This window comes from Toxorhynchites rutilus, chromosome 3 (genome assembly GCF_029784135.1).
Source record: "Toxorhynchites rutilus septentrionalis strain SRP chromosome 3, ASM2978413v1, whole genome shotgun sequence".
Lineage (NCBI taxonomy): Eukaryota > Metazoa > Arthropoda > Insecta > Diptera > Culicidae > Toxorhynchites > Toxorhynchites rutilus.
In genome coordinates, this window is record NC_073746.1 from 19,803,786 (window position 1) to 19,820,770 (window position 16,985).

Consider the following 16,985-nt stretch of genomic DNA (forward strand, 5'->3'; position numbering starts at 1 on the left):
TAAACAAATGCAAAATCTTTGAGAACCGACCCGAATTCAGACAGATTTTGTGGTTTTAGAATTGGGTTCTCGTATGTTTTCTAAGAACCATTACCTAAATGATAGTGAGCCAATCGGTGTCGAAAATAGAACAATTTGTGAGAGGATTTTGGCGTACTTGACCTCCAAAACGATGCACAGTTCTCCTGATTGAAGGGTAGGCAACGAACAGTTTTACCGCACTGAAAATGTCATCAAAATTTTTACCGAAAAAATGCTATTGTTTCTAAAGAAACCAAACTTTTTACACGTACCTACCGAAGAAGCACTTTCATTGTTAAATTCCACAAGCAAACAATTACTACCAGCTGCACTTTTCTCTTGAATAACAATTATGCAATAAAACTGTTTAGTAAAAAAAAACACATAAATCAAACAATCAAAATGCTGAGTAAGGTACACTAGTCAAGAAGACAATACACCTACTTCTATGGGCAGATATAGATCCGTATATAGGCCAAAGTGATCTCCTTACTCTGAGTGAATATGTGCGTCTCAAGTAATTGAAGGGTTAAATCGACACTAAGTTCGTTACTAATCCGTACGCATACAAAATTACGACATTCAGCGATTGGAATCAAGAAAATCAACATTCCAATCACCGCTTCGAAGCGATCCAGTTGTGACCACCGAAAGAGTCAACAAAATAAATCACCCACCAGATTTCACCGCCCACGCCACGGCACGCACAAACAAATAAAGCCATAAGGTTCAAATCACGACGCGTGCGTTTTGTGTAACCAGCGAGACCCAGCTCCCGAATAACAAACCCCGCTAGTGACACTGATTAATGACAATTGATTCCCAACGGCCCCAACTCCCCATGTCCAATGTGGCGCGAGGAGGCCTTACCTTAATGTGCGTCATCCGGTGGTAGTACAGATTGGAGCTGGCGGTGAACCGCTTGCCGCACACCTGACACTGGTGGGGCTTCTCGCCGCTGTGGATCCGCACGTGGGTGTTGAGCGAGCTCGAGGTGCTGAATCCTTTCCCGCAGACGCCACAGACGTGGGGCTTCTCGCCGGTGTGCGTTCGCATGTGCCTCTTCAGCAGACTAGGACGATCGAAGGCCTTGCCGCAGACCTCGCACGGTAGCATGGCCCGTTCGCCCCGCGAGGGTCGCGCCTTCGGCGAGCTACGGGAGGGCGGTGCGAGTACACTCTCCAGATCGCCCCCACTCGTACTGGCCCCGGACGAGATTGAAATCGAACTGTCGCCCGAGACGGACTTGCGCTCGTCCTCGGTGCCGGAGGGGGGTGAGATCGGTAGCATCACGCGGGACAGTAGCGAGGTGGACAGATCGAGCGGGGAATCTATGTGCGGAAGGGCAGAAGTTTAGCGATTGATTCAAGGGCTGATTGGGCTGAGCGGAACTCACCTTCCAGAATGGAGTCCATCGTCTGCCGGTAGAGCTGGCTCCGCATCCGGATGAAGAACAGCTCCTCGGGTCCCTCGGGGAGGTAGTACACCACCAGCTCCTGGTGGGACGGGATGGGTTTGACGATTTCATAAATCGGCTCTCCTTTGACCTTGGCGCAGACCACGTTCACCTGGGGTCCGTACGTTTCCGACACCCGCAGGAAACGAATCCAGTTGCAGTGGCGCACTCGCCTCCCGTTCGCGGTGGTGATTTCGTCGTACAACCCGAAACGGTGGCGAATCTGTTCGAGAGAGAAAAGGAGGAGAGAAACAAATCTGATTAGTAACCTTTCGCTGGAAAACATGCAACCCAATGGGAGCTCATAAATTGAGATGTGCTTTGGATTGCCAAACCGAGGAAAGGAGCATGGTTCAACGGGGAAAATTTATTGGCTGATACCATTTCGAGTCGCTGACTGGATCGTTTGCATGTCCAACCCGGGGAAAAGTATGTGACATGGAAAAATAGTTACATTCAATTCAAATTTTCTCCCGTTCCCGGGGGCTGCCGCAATCTGTTACCACCATAAAAATGGACACACGAACGCGCCACCGCCACCACCGTTTGGCATGCTTTCCGCTGACTTTGGCAGATTGACTGGAAAATGGCAGCGAGATTGTTGCACCGGCTGCTGCTGCAACGGGTGTTGACACCCTGGACACCTGAATCAACCGAAAAGTAACACGCCCAGACCCCAGCGACACGTCAATTTCACGCCTTGTTAGGCAGGCGCACAACTCGGGTGTTTGATTGGCTGTAACAACGGTAATGCGCGCACCCCTCGCTGGAAGCCGAAGCGTGACTTATGAAAAACCACCGAAGCGCTAAACCGCTGCGGTCGGCGGCGCTGTTAGACGCTCGTTTTTTTCAGGTGGGGGAACACAGCAAAGTGGGTGTGAAGCAACAGTTTTCACCGTCCAGAGAGAGAGGGGGACGATTATCGTGTGGCTGTCATCGTGTAATTTAATAGTGATGTTAATTGGGGTCGATCATTAATTTGACCATAAAACACCATTTCCGGATTCATTTGAAAGGTACCTCAATAATTTCTAGTTTTGGGGGAAAAAGCATCATAATATATGATTTCCCGCACAAACAAAAAAAAAGGGTCACTGGAGGGTTGTGTCCGAGACACGACCGCATAGCTGACGTATGATTCCGTAAGGCTTTCTGTTGCTGATTTTGAATATGTTTGAAAAGTTACATCGTTAAACTCTTTGAAAATGATTTGGTAGCCCTGAAAAGGGCCGTTTTGTTTGGTTGTTGCGTATTGTTTGTTCACTCAACCAGTGTTACAAAAGAATGATGATACCAGAAGGATAGCGATTAGTCGTTGGACAGTGCGTATCACGATAGAAGATGTCGAAGTGAAATGCGATTTGATGATAGCCGCCCTTTGTGGCCCTGGACAAGATGGCTCCTGTGTTCAGTGTGGATGAAACAATGGAAAAACTCACCAATGTAATATTAAATTATTATCATTACGAACACAATTATCAACTATTCTCACCTCAAAAACATGTTACTTTATTATAAAAAAAAACACATACTTGAAATGGAAAAAGTAGTTTACTTTCATAATTTCAACTTTCTGAGTGTGTTTATTCAACCCATTGCCATTTTCACTTCAAAACCAACGGAACACGATGCTATATGCTTCAGTGCGAATTTCAATTGAACTAACAATACCTAATACAGTATGTAGAACATACGGGAAATCACTCTATCGAATATTCCTTCTCTTTTTTCTCACAGCGAAAAAGACAGCTTAAATCGGACGATTCGTTCTCGAGCGCGAACATACCAGGGTTACCATATCTAGAGAACAATCTGTATTTCTACAGATTTTTAAGACTTTTTGAAACCAAGCATCTGTAGATACAGGTTACAGATATTTTGTGGTTCCATACAGAATTTACTGATTTTTTCAAAATAACGTTCCAATTATTTCATTCATATTAAGTTGGGGGAATAGTAATCCATTATTTTAGGGTGAAATTCAAAACTATTTTGATAATGCTTCGGATGGTCCGATTTGGGTCAAATATACACCGTTTTGTAGGAAAATATGTTACCATTCTAAAGGTTACTTCATAATGTGCCTATCATAGAGCTCTTGGTCCGTATTAGCGAAAAACCATAGCAATAGATTTTAACAATCTTCTCTTGATCCTAATTTCATATCACTCTGGAAATTTTCCAATGCGAGAAAAAGGTGATACTCGTTTGGTGCCAGGTAAATAGCAGCCAGAGCTGTCGATTGTATATTTGAATGCGGCTGGTTTATCCACTCATTTCGATCACATTTCTCTCAGCATATATGACATAAAACCTCTAGCGGTGGTAATTGTTGAAACACATTTGACTGATGATGTTAATCTATGTTTATACTCTCTTCTTGGATACCAGATGATAAATTGCATATCACATTCGAAACATACTGGTGGTGTTACCATATATGTGAAAAATGGACATTTGGTAGAGTTAGTTAAAAACGATAAGAAAAATGGAAATTGGTTCCTTGCAATAAAAATTAGAGCAGGAAATCAGAAGTTACTTGTTGGCGGCGTGTATCATTCTCCTAGTTTCAGTGATAACGAATTTTTGAGATTACTTGAGCATGAATGGCTTTCAGATGCGATGAATGATGGTATCGAAAATATAATTTGTGGTGATTTCAATATAAATTATAACAGTATGTACGAGAGTCGTGAGTTGAGACGAGTGGCAGATGTGTGCGGTTTGAAGCAGTACGTTGTACAAGACACCCGAGTAACACAACTAAGTAGCACAGAGATTGATTTAGTTTTTTCTAATCATGAAAACTGCGTGGCAAACGTTTTACATGATTATAGAATTTCAGATCATGAGACTATTTGTGTTAAACCAGGTAGCAATTTTGTTCCAGACACTCAAAATGAGCATGTTTCGATTAAATCATGGGATCGTTATAATCAGGCGAGTCTTTGCAATTTATTAAGACAAAGTTTGTCTATTTCCTCTACTGTCGGAGGCGATATTCATGGTGAAGCGAGAACATTTGATGAAATCTTAGAAAAAAGTGTATCGCAACTAATAGATATCAAAATCGTTACAACACATCCAGTAAACAGCTGGTATTCCAATCATCTGGCTAATCTAAAGTGTCGCCGTGATAGATTGTGTGGTAAGCATAGGCAAGATAGAACAACGCGAAACTGGAATAATTATGTTGCTGCTAGAAATCTATATTCGAGGGCGCTGAGAGAGGCAAAAAATACAATGTTTCAAGAAGAATTGGAATTAAATAAATATGACGGAAGAAAATTATGGAAAACAATTAAAAAACAACTGAATTCCAAGACGACGAAACCGAATATAATGAACTTTGATGACATAGAAATAACAGGCGAACAAGAAATTGCAAATCGATTGAATGAGTATTTTGTTGATAGCGTGATTGAAATACATGAAAGCATTCCTCCATGTCAGACAGTGTTGGTGTCGAATGTGTGTCAGTTGTCAGCGTTAGTGTCAGTGTCAGTTGAAGACGATCCGCATTTGAGGAATTTCTCATTGGTTACAAATGATGAACTCAACGAATTAATAAAGAATTTGAAACGTACATCAGGAATTGGAAATGTGTCAACCCAAGTGTTTAGAGACGCGTCGTTAGTTATGAATGGTATGTTGTTGAAAATCGTAAATGAAAGTCTTCGATGCGGTGTAGTCCCAGAACCGTGGAAAGAATCGATAGTAATACCTATCCCGAAAGTGACAAACACTACTGATGCAAAGCTACACAGACCCATAAATATGTTGAGACTGCAAGAAAAATTTTTAGAGCTGTGTGTGAAGAAGCAGTTGCTGGAATTCATCAACAGAAAAGGCATTTTGATTCCAGAACAATCAGGCTTCCGAAAGAATCATTCTACTGAGACTGCGATAAACTTAATATTACGCAAATGGAAGTCTAATATAGAGAATGGAAAATACACGGTAGCTGTGTTCTTGGATTTCAAAAGAGCTTTTGAAACTTCTTCAAGTATTACAGAACATAGGAATTGTTGGTGTGGTTTTGCATTGGTTTACAAGCTATTTGAATAAAAGAAGTCAAAGAACTAGGTTTGGAAATACTACATCGGATCGAAGACTAAATGATTTAGGTGTTCCTCAAGGTAGTGTGTATTGAAATTGTTTGCCGATGACTCTACAATTTATTGGGTGAATGATGACTTGCCTACAGCAATAGCGGAGGCAAACGAAGACTTGAAAATAATTACGGAGTATTTGAAAATGAAGAGACTTTGTCTGGATATTTCCAAGACGTACTGGATGATAATCGGAAGTCGGAAGAAAGACGGACATCCACCTATGTTCATGGATTGTGTAATGATTGAACGAGTAAAAATTGTTAAATATCTAGGTGTGCAAGTCGACGAGAAGCTAACGCTCATTGAACATGTTGACTACGTTATAAAAAAGGTGGCTGTTAAATATGGTGTGCTTTGCCGGATAAACAGGTATCTAACATTCGAATCTAAGGTGACGTATGTACGGTCTGTTATAATGCCACATTTTGATTATTGTGCTACAGTATTGCTACATGCTTCAGATACGCAACTATAAAGACTGCAACGTTTACAAAATAAGATAATGAGAGTGGTTCTTAGATGTAGTAGGTACACACCAAGTGTTTCGATGTTGGATATGCTGCAATGGTTGTCCGTACGACAAAGGACTGTCCGAAATTGCCTGATTTTTATTCATAAAATGAAACTCGGATTACTACCTGATTATTTGATGGAAGATGTCGAATATGGAAGAGACGTGCACTCTCATAACACTAGGAGAGTAGCTGACTTTAGATTACCATATCTTACAAAAACAACGACACAACGATCACTTTTCTATCATGGACTACAAATTTACAACACATTACCTCAAGACGCTAAAGAAATGACAAATATCGCACAATTCAAAAGGACAACAATTGACTTCGTTAAAATATTTTATTGACCACTGACATGAATGTCAGCGAATGAGAACAAAATGATAATTATATAATGACTACAGAATGTACATTTCATAATTGACTAGATGTGATGGACTTAGAGTGATGGCCACACGCGGGAGTAGACGCAACGAGAAATATAGTACCAGAAAAAATCCGACGACATCAAGTAATATAACATTGAAAAACTAATTATCTACGAGATAATCAGTCCCTCCCACTCCAAAAGAAGCGTATGGGGTGGAGGTAGGACCCAAAAAAAATGAAAGGGCCTCTGGGACCATCACAGAAAAGGTCCGAGCTATATGGTGGATGCATTAAAACATCCCAATCAAGCAATCAATCGATGCAAGTACAAGAATTTTATGTCACGCTTTCAGCAGGGCCAATGCACTCATTTCTGGTTTCAAAAAACGAATTAATTCTCAAACTAATGAAAAAAAAAGTTGAAAAGAACACGTGTTCACCATGTTAGCGAATGACTCATAACACTAACATTTTTTTTTCTTCTGCAAAGGTGTTGCAGATCACCCCCGTCTTCATAAAACGATATTTTTTATGCATAATCATTCGGAAAAACACCAAAAAACTCATTGTTTGTTCCCAGTATTTCAAAAAAACAACATCAAGTTCAATTGTCCCATGTTGTTATTCTAGACAAAACTGTCCCACCACGTATTTTGAAACTCGTAATCAAGTTTGATGAATTCAAGTGAAGGGAATTTTTCACATTTCTTTGCACAATAGTTTACTGCTCATAAAAAACCCAGTGTATTGCCAAACTGCAATGCTTAAAGCTTCTGGTAGACAAATATGCTGGAAAACATTGATTGCGTTTTTTTCAGTTGCTGATTTTGGAACATGGGACAACTATGCGTAGAACGGCAGTATAGGAGTGTTAAACATACAGAACAATTAACTTTACATCTACACGGTGCCGTAACATATAGAGTTTTCTATTAATCCTTTCCTCAAGCATGGATGCCATTTTTTGTTTATACTGAGTACCGTTGTCTATTATTCATAGTAGCACCGTTTTGGTTCGTGAATAAGTTCACAAGACATTAAAATTCGTTTATGAAAAGTGTGAACTGATACATTGTTGCATAAATTATAATTTTAGTATACTTCTTTGCTGTGGTGGCTGAGAGCAGACAAACGACCGCAAGGGGTTAATACAAATTTTGAAATAGATTTTCCGAGAAAAAAACTCAAATAAAAAGATTTTTTGAGTCCAAAAACACAGATTTTATTACGTCTACCCTGATCACAATTTCAGCAGCCTAGCTTGCATTTTGGCATTTATAAAATAAAAAGTGTTAAATGTACCGAATTTTCTCTTTGTTGGCCTCCATTGTTAACACCCTGTAACTCACAACTGAATGGAAAAAAAACCCAATAGAACAAAAGAACTTTTTTAGTGTGAAAAGTCACCTTTACAACGAACCTAAACTTGAAATAGTATGATCGATATTACGCGAGATATTGATCACTAAAGCAAGCCAAGGAGAAAATAATGGATAACTTTTTCCCCAACCTAATATAACCTTTGAATCTGTTCAAATGAGAATCATCTCTGTTCAACATTCATATGTAGCGTGATGTTTTTCAATCTGATGCAAACTTCTGTGTTATGACTGAGTGTTACAATAGATAAATAACATGGTTTTTTTTCCTTGCTAAAGAATAGAGAATGTGAATTTCAAAAGTGCGCTTACACTGTCGTGTAAATATATTTTACTTTGAAAGTTCTAGTTTGTATAAAGCACTCAAAATTGTCCAATGATGTTTTCGTTCTAATCGTTTTAGAAAATCCCCAAAAATTCATTGCAATATAATTATTATATTTTTTATGAATATATGTTGCAATGGCGTTGAAAATGGAGCTTCTAATTTCCCACATATTTGTGAAGACGCACGAACTAGAGAAGTTCAAAAACGGCCGAAACTAAACAGTGAAACAAAGTTTGAATCATTTGAACGACTTGATGACTTGATGATTTTACTGTTTTTGTAATTACGTTTTGCTGTTGATTATTGAATTGAACAAAATAAACGAAACACTCGAATCCACTCAGATTTATTCGAAAACTCGAACACTTTATCTTACTCTATTAAGCAATACATGCCCAGGATGATAAATCGAATCTAAGGTAGCAGGACCAGACTTCGGACATTTTGGAAAGCTTTTAAGATCTTGAGTTGAACCAGCCCAAGAAGCTGAAAATCTCAAAAATAAAGAATTAAAAAAAAAGGATTTAAGACCATCTGTCAAATGGTTGAACGATGAAAGTTCGAAAAAATATATAAATTGAAATAAAAAAAATTAAAAATAAAATATAATACAGTATCAAGTTTCCTACAAAGAATCTTGAACAACATTTTTTTGATAAGGATTTTCAATCACAATGTTGAGCTTTTTTTGGAATGTGAAATACGTCACTACAAAATATGCTTTACGGCTTTCTGGTGTAATTCGTTTGGCTTCTGACATCGTTTGAAGAAATAACAAGATTTATAAGTTCAGGCCTCTCCTGTATATTCGAGGTAATATCACATTTTGCTGCATAAAAAAGCATTTGGACTAATACGAGACTGCACTTAAAAACACCGAACTCACCTCATATGAAAGCATATTTAGCATTATATTAGGAAGCCATTACAAATACTCGGGAGAAGATCCTAATTACTTAATGCAACCTTTCTGGACTCGAGGATCATATCGGACTATCTAGAAGTTCTTGAAACTAAGCGAAGGAGACGAAACCTTACCCGCGAAATTTATAACATCTTTTTAGACTGTTTCAACGAAATGGCAAACATAAAAAACAGTAGTCAGTGACAACATTTCGAGTCGATCGCAGATTATAAGGAGTATAAATAAATGAACAAGATTTGCTGGAAGTTATATTAATTTAATTTTGGGGAAAAATCTGGCCTTTCATTAATTAAACATAGTTTTCAATTATGTATGAATGATGTTAATGAATGTATCTTGTGTCAACGAGATAGTATTTATATTTTCGAATATCCGGTATTCAGCCGGATCATTTATTTAGAATGAAAAACAGATCTGTCCTATTCATATCCTAAGCATTAGCTTCATAGTACCTTTATGTCCCCTTTTTTGAGCGTTGAGTTTTTGAATTGTTGCCTCATTATGCTACCTTTTGATACGTCACAACTATTACATTTTGTGTGTACCAGAAATATATTATAATGAAGGTATTTACGTTACGCAATTTAAACAAGCAAACCCTGGTAACGTAATAAACTTCCATTATACATCAACGAATTTCCAACAAGTCACCCATACATCGGAAGATGGGCACTTTTGCAAGGAAAGATTTTTTCCAACAACAACTTTTTCATGTTTTCTTTGAAAAATAGTATTAATATTCAGCTCGTAACATTTTAATGTATAAATTATCTAATTATCATCAATCTAATTAGCGCAAACATCAAATTGAATAAAAACGCTTATCAAGATGTGAGGAGGAGTGGAATTAAATTTTCCGAATTTCTCTATTTTCCTTGAGTTTTCCTAAATTTTTTTTGGTTGTTAATATGGTTGGTTGAAATGTGTGTAACATTTTTATCGGACCGTAGAAATATTGCTTCCTCCTTAAACACATGTCAAATGTGATTCCATTTGCTTGAGCTACGATTAGTTCTCGAATTGCGTAGACCACGTAAGAAAGACTCGTTAACTGGAAAATCCTCGTAAACAAAACAGGTCACCTAAAATCCATTTTAGATTTAGATGCAGATGCGGCACTAATTTACGTCACAAGCACTGATTACCAGAGATGAAGAAGGATATCTTGCTATTCGGCCGGATACCGGGTATTAGAAAATATAAATAACTTCTCATTAACACAAGATAAATCATAACAAAATAGCTCAATAACAACATTCATACATAACTACATATAATGTTCGGTCCCTGAAATGCCATATTTTGTTTCAAAATTGATTTAACATTCTAGCAAATCTTGTGAATTGGCGATACTCTTTACTAAAGATCCTTACAATAGGTGTCCAAATGTACGGATCGTGATTGCGATCGATTCGAAGTGTTTTCACATAACAGTCGATTTTATTAGTACGGATTTTTTTTTTCCTGAACCCGTCGCTGACTATATGTGCAATCTCGCCTTAGTCCAAATCAAGTAAAATGATAAATTACCTCGAACAAACGAATTGCTTCGTAAAGCCATTTCAAAATTGTATCATCGTTCATTATATTAATGCAAAAATATGTTGATCCTTCTCCTTAGAATGTTCTCATTTTTTGGTTCATGCACACATGCAGTTTCTTCCATTTTCATATTCGTAAATGAAAAGCCGAATATCCAGCTAAACTACTATCCGTTTAATCACTATTAATTACTGTCATATGCTCTTAAGGAGCATGAAGGAAAAAAAATATCTGATGAAGAGATGTGATATTGCCCCGGTGCCGAAATCGATTGACGCGAAAAACCTCATCATTCCATCATGAAATTACCGAAATTGGACATTTTTCACGATGTGATCGATTTTCGTTTTTCAATTTGTACCCCCAAAAAGTTCCCGAAAGACGTAATCCTACGTCAAAAGTCCGTCACGCCCTGGGTTTCCTTCGGATCCACAAAAAAAAGGTATAACGAAGATTAATCGTACGCCCGGTCGTCGTTACTTATTGATCATTATTACCGCCACGATTCAAAAGCCCATATAGAACGGAATGCTCATCCGAAGAAAAAAAAAATCGGAACCCAGTGAGTAATGGTTCTGACAATTTGCGCCGGTTTTGCCCGGCTCTCTTCCCCGCCTGAAACAATCAATCAAGTATTGAAAAATTCCGGAAAAAACCCGAAATACACACTCTCTCTCTCACTTCATGGCCCGAAATTCCAACGAATCAGCACCTCGGGATCAAATCCGAGGCTTCGCCGGGAGTAAAGGTATAAATCAATAAAAACCTTATAATTGCTTCTCTAATTTCACGATTCATACCGGGTCGCGGCGATCCCTGTCCCACCGCGTCTTCCGCAGCCGAAAACCGAGGATCATCCGCAGGTCAACGTCCGCCGGGAGCTAGGGTCCCGCCGCCAAGACCTTCACGCTAATGAGTATTTTTTTTTTTTACTTCGCTCTCCCACTGGAAACCTGCTGCGTCCCTCCGCAGGATTAGCCCCCGCGCAATGCTTTGCGCTGACTCATATTCGGTAACGAACGGCGGCGGCCAAGGAACGTGTGCGCAATATTGGTTTCTCAAAATTAGATGCGAAGCAACGGATGAAAAAAAAAATCCCGAACACCGAACACTGAAGCGGACCAGATTAGCTCTCGGAATTAGTGGCGGATGAGTTGACTGCTTTCGGGGAACTGGTCTTTCTGGGCCAGGTTTTTTTTTTTTTGTTCTCTGATTTTGGTTTTTGGTGGTTTGCGTTTCCCCTTTTCTAGATGTGTCAATCAAAAGCTGGGTTGTAAATCACGGTAAACTGGCCAAGTTTGGCCTGGCTCTAATTTGAATTTTGAAACGCTCTGCGTTTCGACGTCGATTGGGTCACTGTGTGAAGAAACTTGTCTAAAGTTCTTCAAACAAAGCTCACAACGCTTGGCTTGTTCTTCGATCAATTAAAAATCAATGATACCCCAAAGTTGGGCAAAACTTTGATTTGTTGCGAATTGAGACCCAATTTGCGTACATCCTCCGCGGGCAACTTTCGCTTCCCCGAAATCGAAGAATCAATACTCATCATGATGATCTTCGGCATCTGCCGATCGCATCGCGACTGCAGACGGGGATTATTATCCCTTCGCCGAAATGAACCAGATATAAAAAAAACTAGAGAACGAGCGGAGAAAAAAAGTACGATACGTCGTTATGTCACTTTCTTAATGGATCGATTTCTTTCGCTTCGACAGGTGAAGCCTGCCTGCGTGTGATCGAACGAACGATCGAATGAACGACGAGTGAGCCGAAACGGAGCTTCTTCTCACGCGGCTCAGCCCAGGGATCAATGGCGCGACGGCATATCAAGCAAGATATCACTTTTCGTGGCGGGAATTTGTTTTCCCACATCGTCCCTTCCTCCAGACTGCGCTGTCTCACGAACCCTTCGGTCAGAAATTTACGAGGGTATCACTGCACGAGACGGTGGTAAAACGATCCGGTACGGCACCTGACCTTTAGTCGATTTTTTTTGTGTTCATTTTTCGGGTTTGATCCCAAATTGATCCCTTCTAAACCTCCGACCAATGTTACATAAAATCGAAGAATTTATGTCTCGGTTAATCTTGGGAACCTGATCCTTGGACTGAGAAGGCTTAGATTTTTTCGGGCTCAATTGCGCAACCGAAATCAATTTGTTGCTCCAGATTGGGCAGACCAAAAAAAAAAAGGACCACATTTATTGATTGGAAATTATTGCGAGCCATTAATCAAAAACCAAGCCGCCCAGCAGAGCACCTAGGGGTTAAGCGTTTTGGAATTAAAAATCTATCAAGCATCGTGTGCCCTTCGGGGCACTCGTCCCCATTCGCGCTCCAATTCGATCCGAATTAAAAACATTGACGTCATTAGCGCAGCAGCGCTACTGCAGTGATTGACGGGGCGAAAATCGCGCCATCAATTGTGTGTTGTGGGGCTGCTGGACCGATTTCCCGACTCCGCGACAATCCGCGAGCAGAGCGTCAGAGGAACCCACGCATCACTCGCAGCCATACTAATCACCTGTCACGGTGACTTGTGGAGCAAATTGACACTGGTGACATCTTCTCGGATTGGAGCTGCGACTAGAGGAGTGGTTGTGGATTGGATATTGTCCACTATGAATTGAAGGATCTTTGCAGAGCACTATTCTATTTGAAACACTGTTCAAAATGCAGCGGATAATTAAGAGTCAGGAGAGTGAACGCATCTCAGGTATCTTTCAGGTTCATCGCTTTGTGATTTGAGGATTTGGAAATGTATTAAAAATTTGTAGAAAATATCTAGACTTGTGTTTAAAGGGTTACATTTAGATAGTAATCTCAGTAAATCACGGCAGGTCGCATTGAAAACCAAGCTTTGATATCACTCAATGATTTTCCAGTATATCTAAGAAAAAACATTTTTTGAGCGAATTTGAAGAATCGTTTGAAGTTCGGATCTGGAACATTGGCTAAAATACAGGAGAGAATTGAGAGTCAAGACTGAAACTGCATTACCGACATTCTTCAGGTTCGTCGCTTTGTAATTTGTGTCTTTGAAAAAATCATCCTTTTGAAGGAACAATCAAGAACTTCGTGGTTTATACGTTAAATTGAGATACTGAATCTCAGTCAATCAGAACAGTAAAAGTGAAAACTAAGCTTAGGTCTGGCTGAACTAGGCTGTTAAGTCTCATTAAGCTCAGAATCATGAACTAAGTGTGGCAACCATCTCAACGATTTTGTATGAAATGATTCGCTTTGCCGACCAGGAAATCAAAAATCAGAAATTGTCCGTGGAAAATGGCCCAATGCTTCCGGAGAATGAACTGAATAGTGGTGAAAATTGTTAAACATTGAACAGTTACAATTTCTGTAATTTGTATTTTTACACTTCCACTCACGGGTTTTCGACAGGGTTACCATATCTACAGATGTTTACACAGATTTTTCAGACTTTTCGAAAGCAACAATCTTTAGTTACAGATTAGAGATTTTTTTGGTTTCCACTCCAATCACCAATTTTATTCACACTGTAGCGTGATGTAGCGTGAAGTACTGCTTTCTTATGTTCAATCTAAGGCGAAAAGTTGAACAAGCCTGTGTCATCGGCTAACTCTACAATAAATAAGTAACACTGTTCATATTTTTCCTACTAAAGTGAATGCAAATTGCCAATCAATGATACAAATGCTAAGATTATGCTCCAAAACAAAAATTATAAATTTGATACAGATTTCGATACATATTTTCTGAGAAAAAACCAAGATAAAAATCATTTTTGAGGCCAAACACACAATTTTACTATGGCAACTCTGGTTTTCGATACATATGTCATACCAATTACAAATAGTACATCCACCAAGCAGGAATTCATGAAACTCTATTACATGGAAATCAGAAGAAATTGCGAGAAGAAAAAAATCATCACATTTGAGCTTTGCGGTTATTCTCCGTTTTGACCGTTGACATCGAAATCCATTTTATACGATGAAAACGATGGTAAAATAGATGGCAGAATAGAAGTTACAATTTCAGCTGGTGGAGTTTCTTTTTAAAAAAGGGAATCACACCTGCTGTCAAGGGAGTCTAAATCAGAACTGACTTTATTTGTTGCTCGAAATGAATTTACAATAAAATGCTTATTCTACAAAAACCTACACCTGGCGACAAGTCGATCGGACGATCGATTGCGCTTGCCTAACTCAGCACTAAATGTGTACTTTGGTGCACTCGTGCGATGAGTTAATCGGGTCAGCAATATTATTTTTGGTGCCATGTGTATCTGCGTGTAACTTAGACAGAACTTTGCTTCGAATTGCGAAATTTTTCAGTTTTTCTCCCAACAACCAAGAGGCATAACCAGGGTTGCCAACTATAATTTCAAAAAATTATGAAGAATGAAGATAAAAATCAGGATAAATCAGGATAGCTAATATTGATATGGTTGTCCGAAAAGTTAACGTCGATTTTTGGGAAAACAAAAACATAATTTTCAATCAAAGCATCATAATTTAATGCTATATCCATAGTTCTATTTCACAATCTTTCGCCATCTTTCACACCGCTTAACGGTTGATTCTACTGATTGATAATTATATATAAAATCTTTCTATATTGACTGCGGATTTAAAAATTTTCTCTTGAGTAGTTTCACACTCTGAAACGTATTCTGACATTAATAACTCTGGGAATACATCTACATACACATTATCCTTAATAAAGCAATGTTGGTCCTCAAACTTAATCTCGTAATTTCATAAATTCGTCAGGCAATCTGGTTTCATGAAATTTTCTAGCACTATTTTGGAAAGTGCGAGCCGGAGAACTATGATGACAGAAAATTTTGACATGGAAACCAGTATATTTATTACGAATAATGTCAAGAGTACAAAAATCAGGAAAAACCAGGATCATTTCAGAAAAATCAGGGTAAATTGAGTGTTCTTCAGGATATCAGGGAGCATGCCAAAAAGTCTGGGAAATCCTGAAAAATCTGTAAAGTTGGCATCTCTGGGCATAACATCAATTTAATCTTAAAAATGTGTGAGAATTTGTACATCTTGTGACCAAACGCTACGAGACAAATTGTGGTAAAATTGTATTACTTTTTGTAATGTCGGATGTTTTTCATTGTATTCAATATCAAACCAAAATCATAACATATTTTGCATGTTGAATTAATGTGACTTTTTATCAATGCATCAATTTAGTGTAGTGTCATGCATTGTAATTAACTGTTGACAAAAAAATGGCAAAAATCAAAACGAATATTTGTGTTCCACAAACCCATGTCCGGAAAAAAAAAGGCTCATTCAGAAGATAATTTCAAATCCGGACGGCAGAAAAAATGTGAACGATGAAATTTATTATTGCAGAAGTTACATGAGAGTGTCAAGAATTGGTCGGATTTAAATCACGACGTAATGAAGAAATTTGCAAAGTTTGAACAAAGAAAACATGATTTTGTGGAATTCTGTGATTCATTTTTTCAACTAGCAATAATCGCACCTCGGATGTACCTCATTGGTTACGATATCGCCACTGCGCAAAGCTAATTCTGTGATTCATAACTTACACGAAAGTCTCTCTTCCTCTCTTTTCTCTCCTCATATTCTATAGGAACGGCAATTTTTAATGTTATGATATGTCAATATTTTTTAGTAAAGGGTGTGTCACATCAAATTGCATCACGGAAAAAACGCTGTAGAAATTTAATTTTTAGGAATTATATCTTCAGCTTTCCCTTATAATCAGATAAGAGTGTATAGATCACGTTGGCCATGGTTCACTGTCATTTTTTCGTAAATTTGGAAAAATGTCGTCGAACGAAAAAGAGCGTCGTGAATTAATGCTGTGCACTCATTTCGAGAATCCGGAGTTGTCACATCGGGACATCGGTAAGATGCTGGGAATCGTCCAATCCACGGTCAGCAGAGTACTAAAACGATACTTCGAGAACCTAACCATCGACCGGAAGGTGAAGAACGGCAAAAATGGATGCTCCGTCAGTGAAAAAGATCACAAGCGCGTAGTTAAGCAGTTTAGACGTGATCCGAGAAGTTCGGTCCGGGATGTCGCCAATAAGCTGAATTTGTCAAGTTCATTCGTCCAGCGGACCAAGCAGCGGGAGGGCCTGCGTACATACAAGGTTCAGAAGGCTCCTAACCGCGACGAAAGGCAAAACATGGTGGGGAAGACGCGAGCCCGGAAGCTGTACACCGAAATGCTGACGAAGCCGCATTGCCTGGTAATGGACGACGAAACCTACGTCAAAGCGGACTTTCGTCAGCTGCCGGGCCTGTTGTTCTTCTCCGCAGAGGACAAATTCAGCGTTCCGGAGGAGATTCG

General features: G+C 39.1%; 1 protein-coding gene and 1 non-coding gene across 3 annotated transcripts in view; both read right to left on the bottom strand.

Annotated features, from left to right (window-relative positions):
- The window catches only part of LOC129779881 (zinc finger protein 79-like), a 43,979-nt gene that overhangs the window by 12,720 nt on the left and 14,274 nt on the right, over positions 1 to 16,985 (bottom strand). For both annotated transcript variants that reach the window (XM_055787626.1, XM_055787627.1), the window contains exons 2-3: positions 1,418 to 1,700; positions 892 to 1,352 (exon numbers count right to left, since the gene is read on the bottom strand). In XM_055787626.1, coding sequence (XP_055643601.1) covers positions 892 to 1,352; positions 1,418 to 1,700 — 744 coding nt within the window. The remainder of the gene's footprint in view (positions 1 to 891; positions 1,353 to 1,417; positions 1,701 to 16,985) is intronic.
- LOC129780693 (U4 spliceosomal RNA) lies at positions 16,045 to 16,190 on the bottom strand. The gene has a single exon (XR_008744003.1). It is a non-coding gene; the product is annotated as a U4 spliceosomal RNA (small nuclear RNA).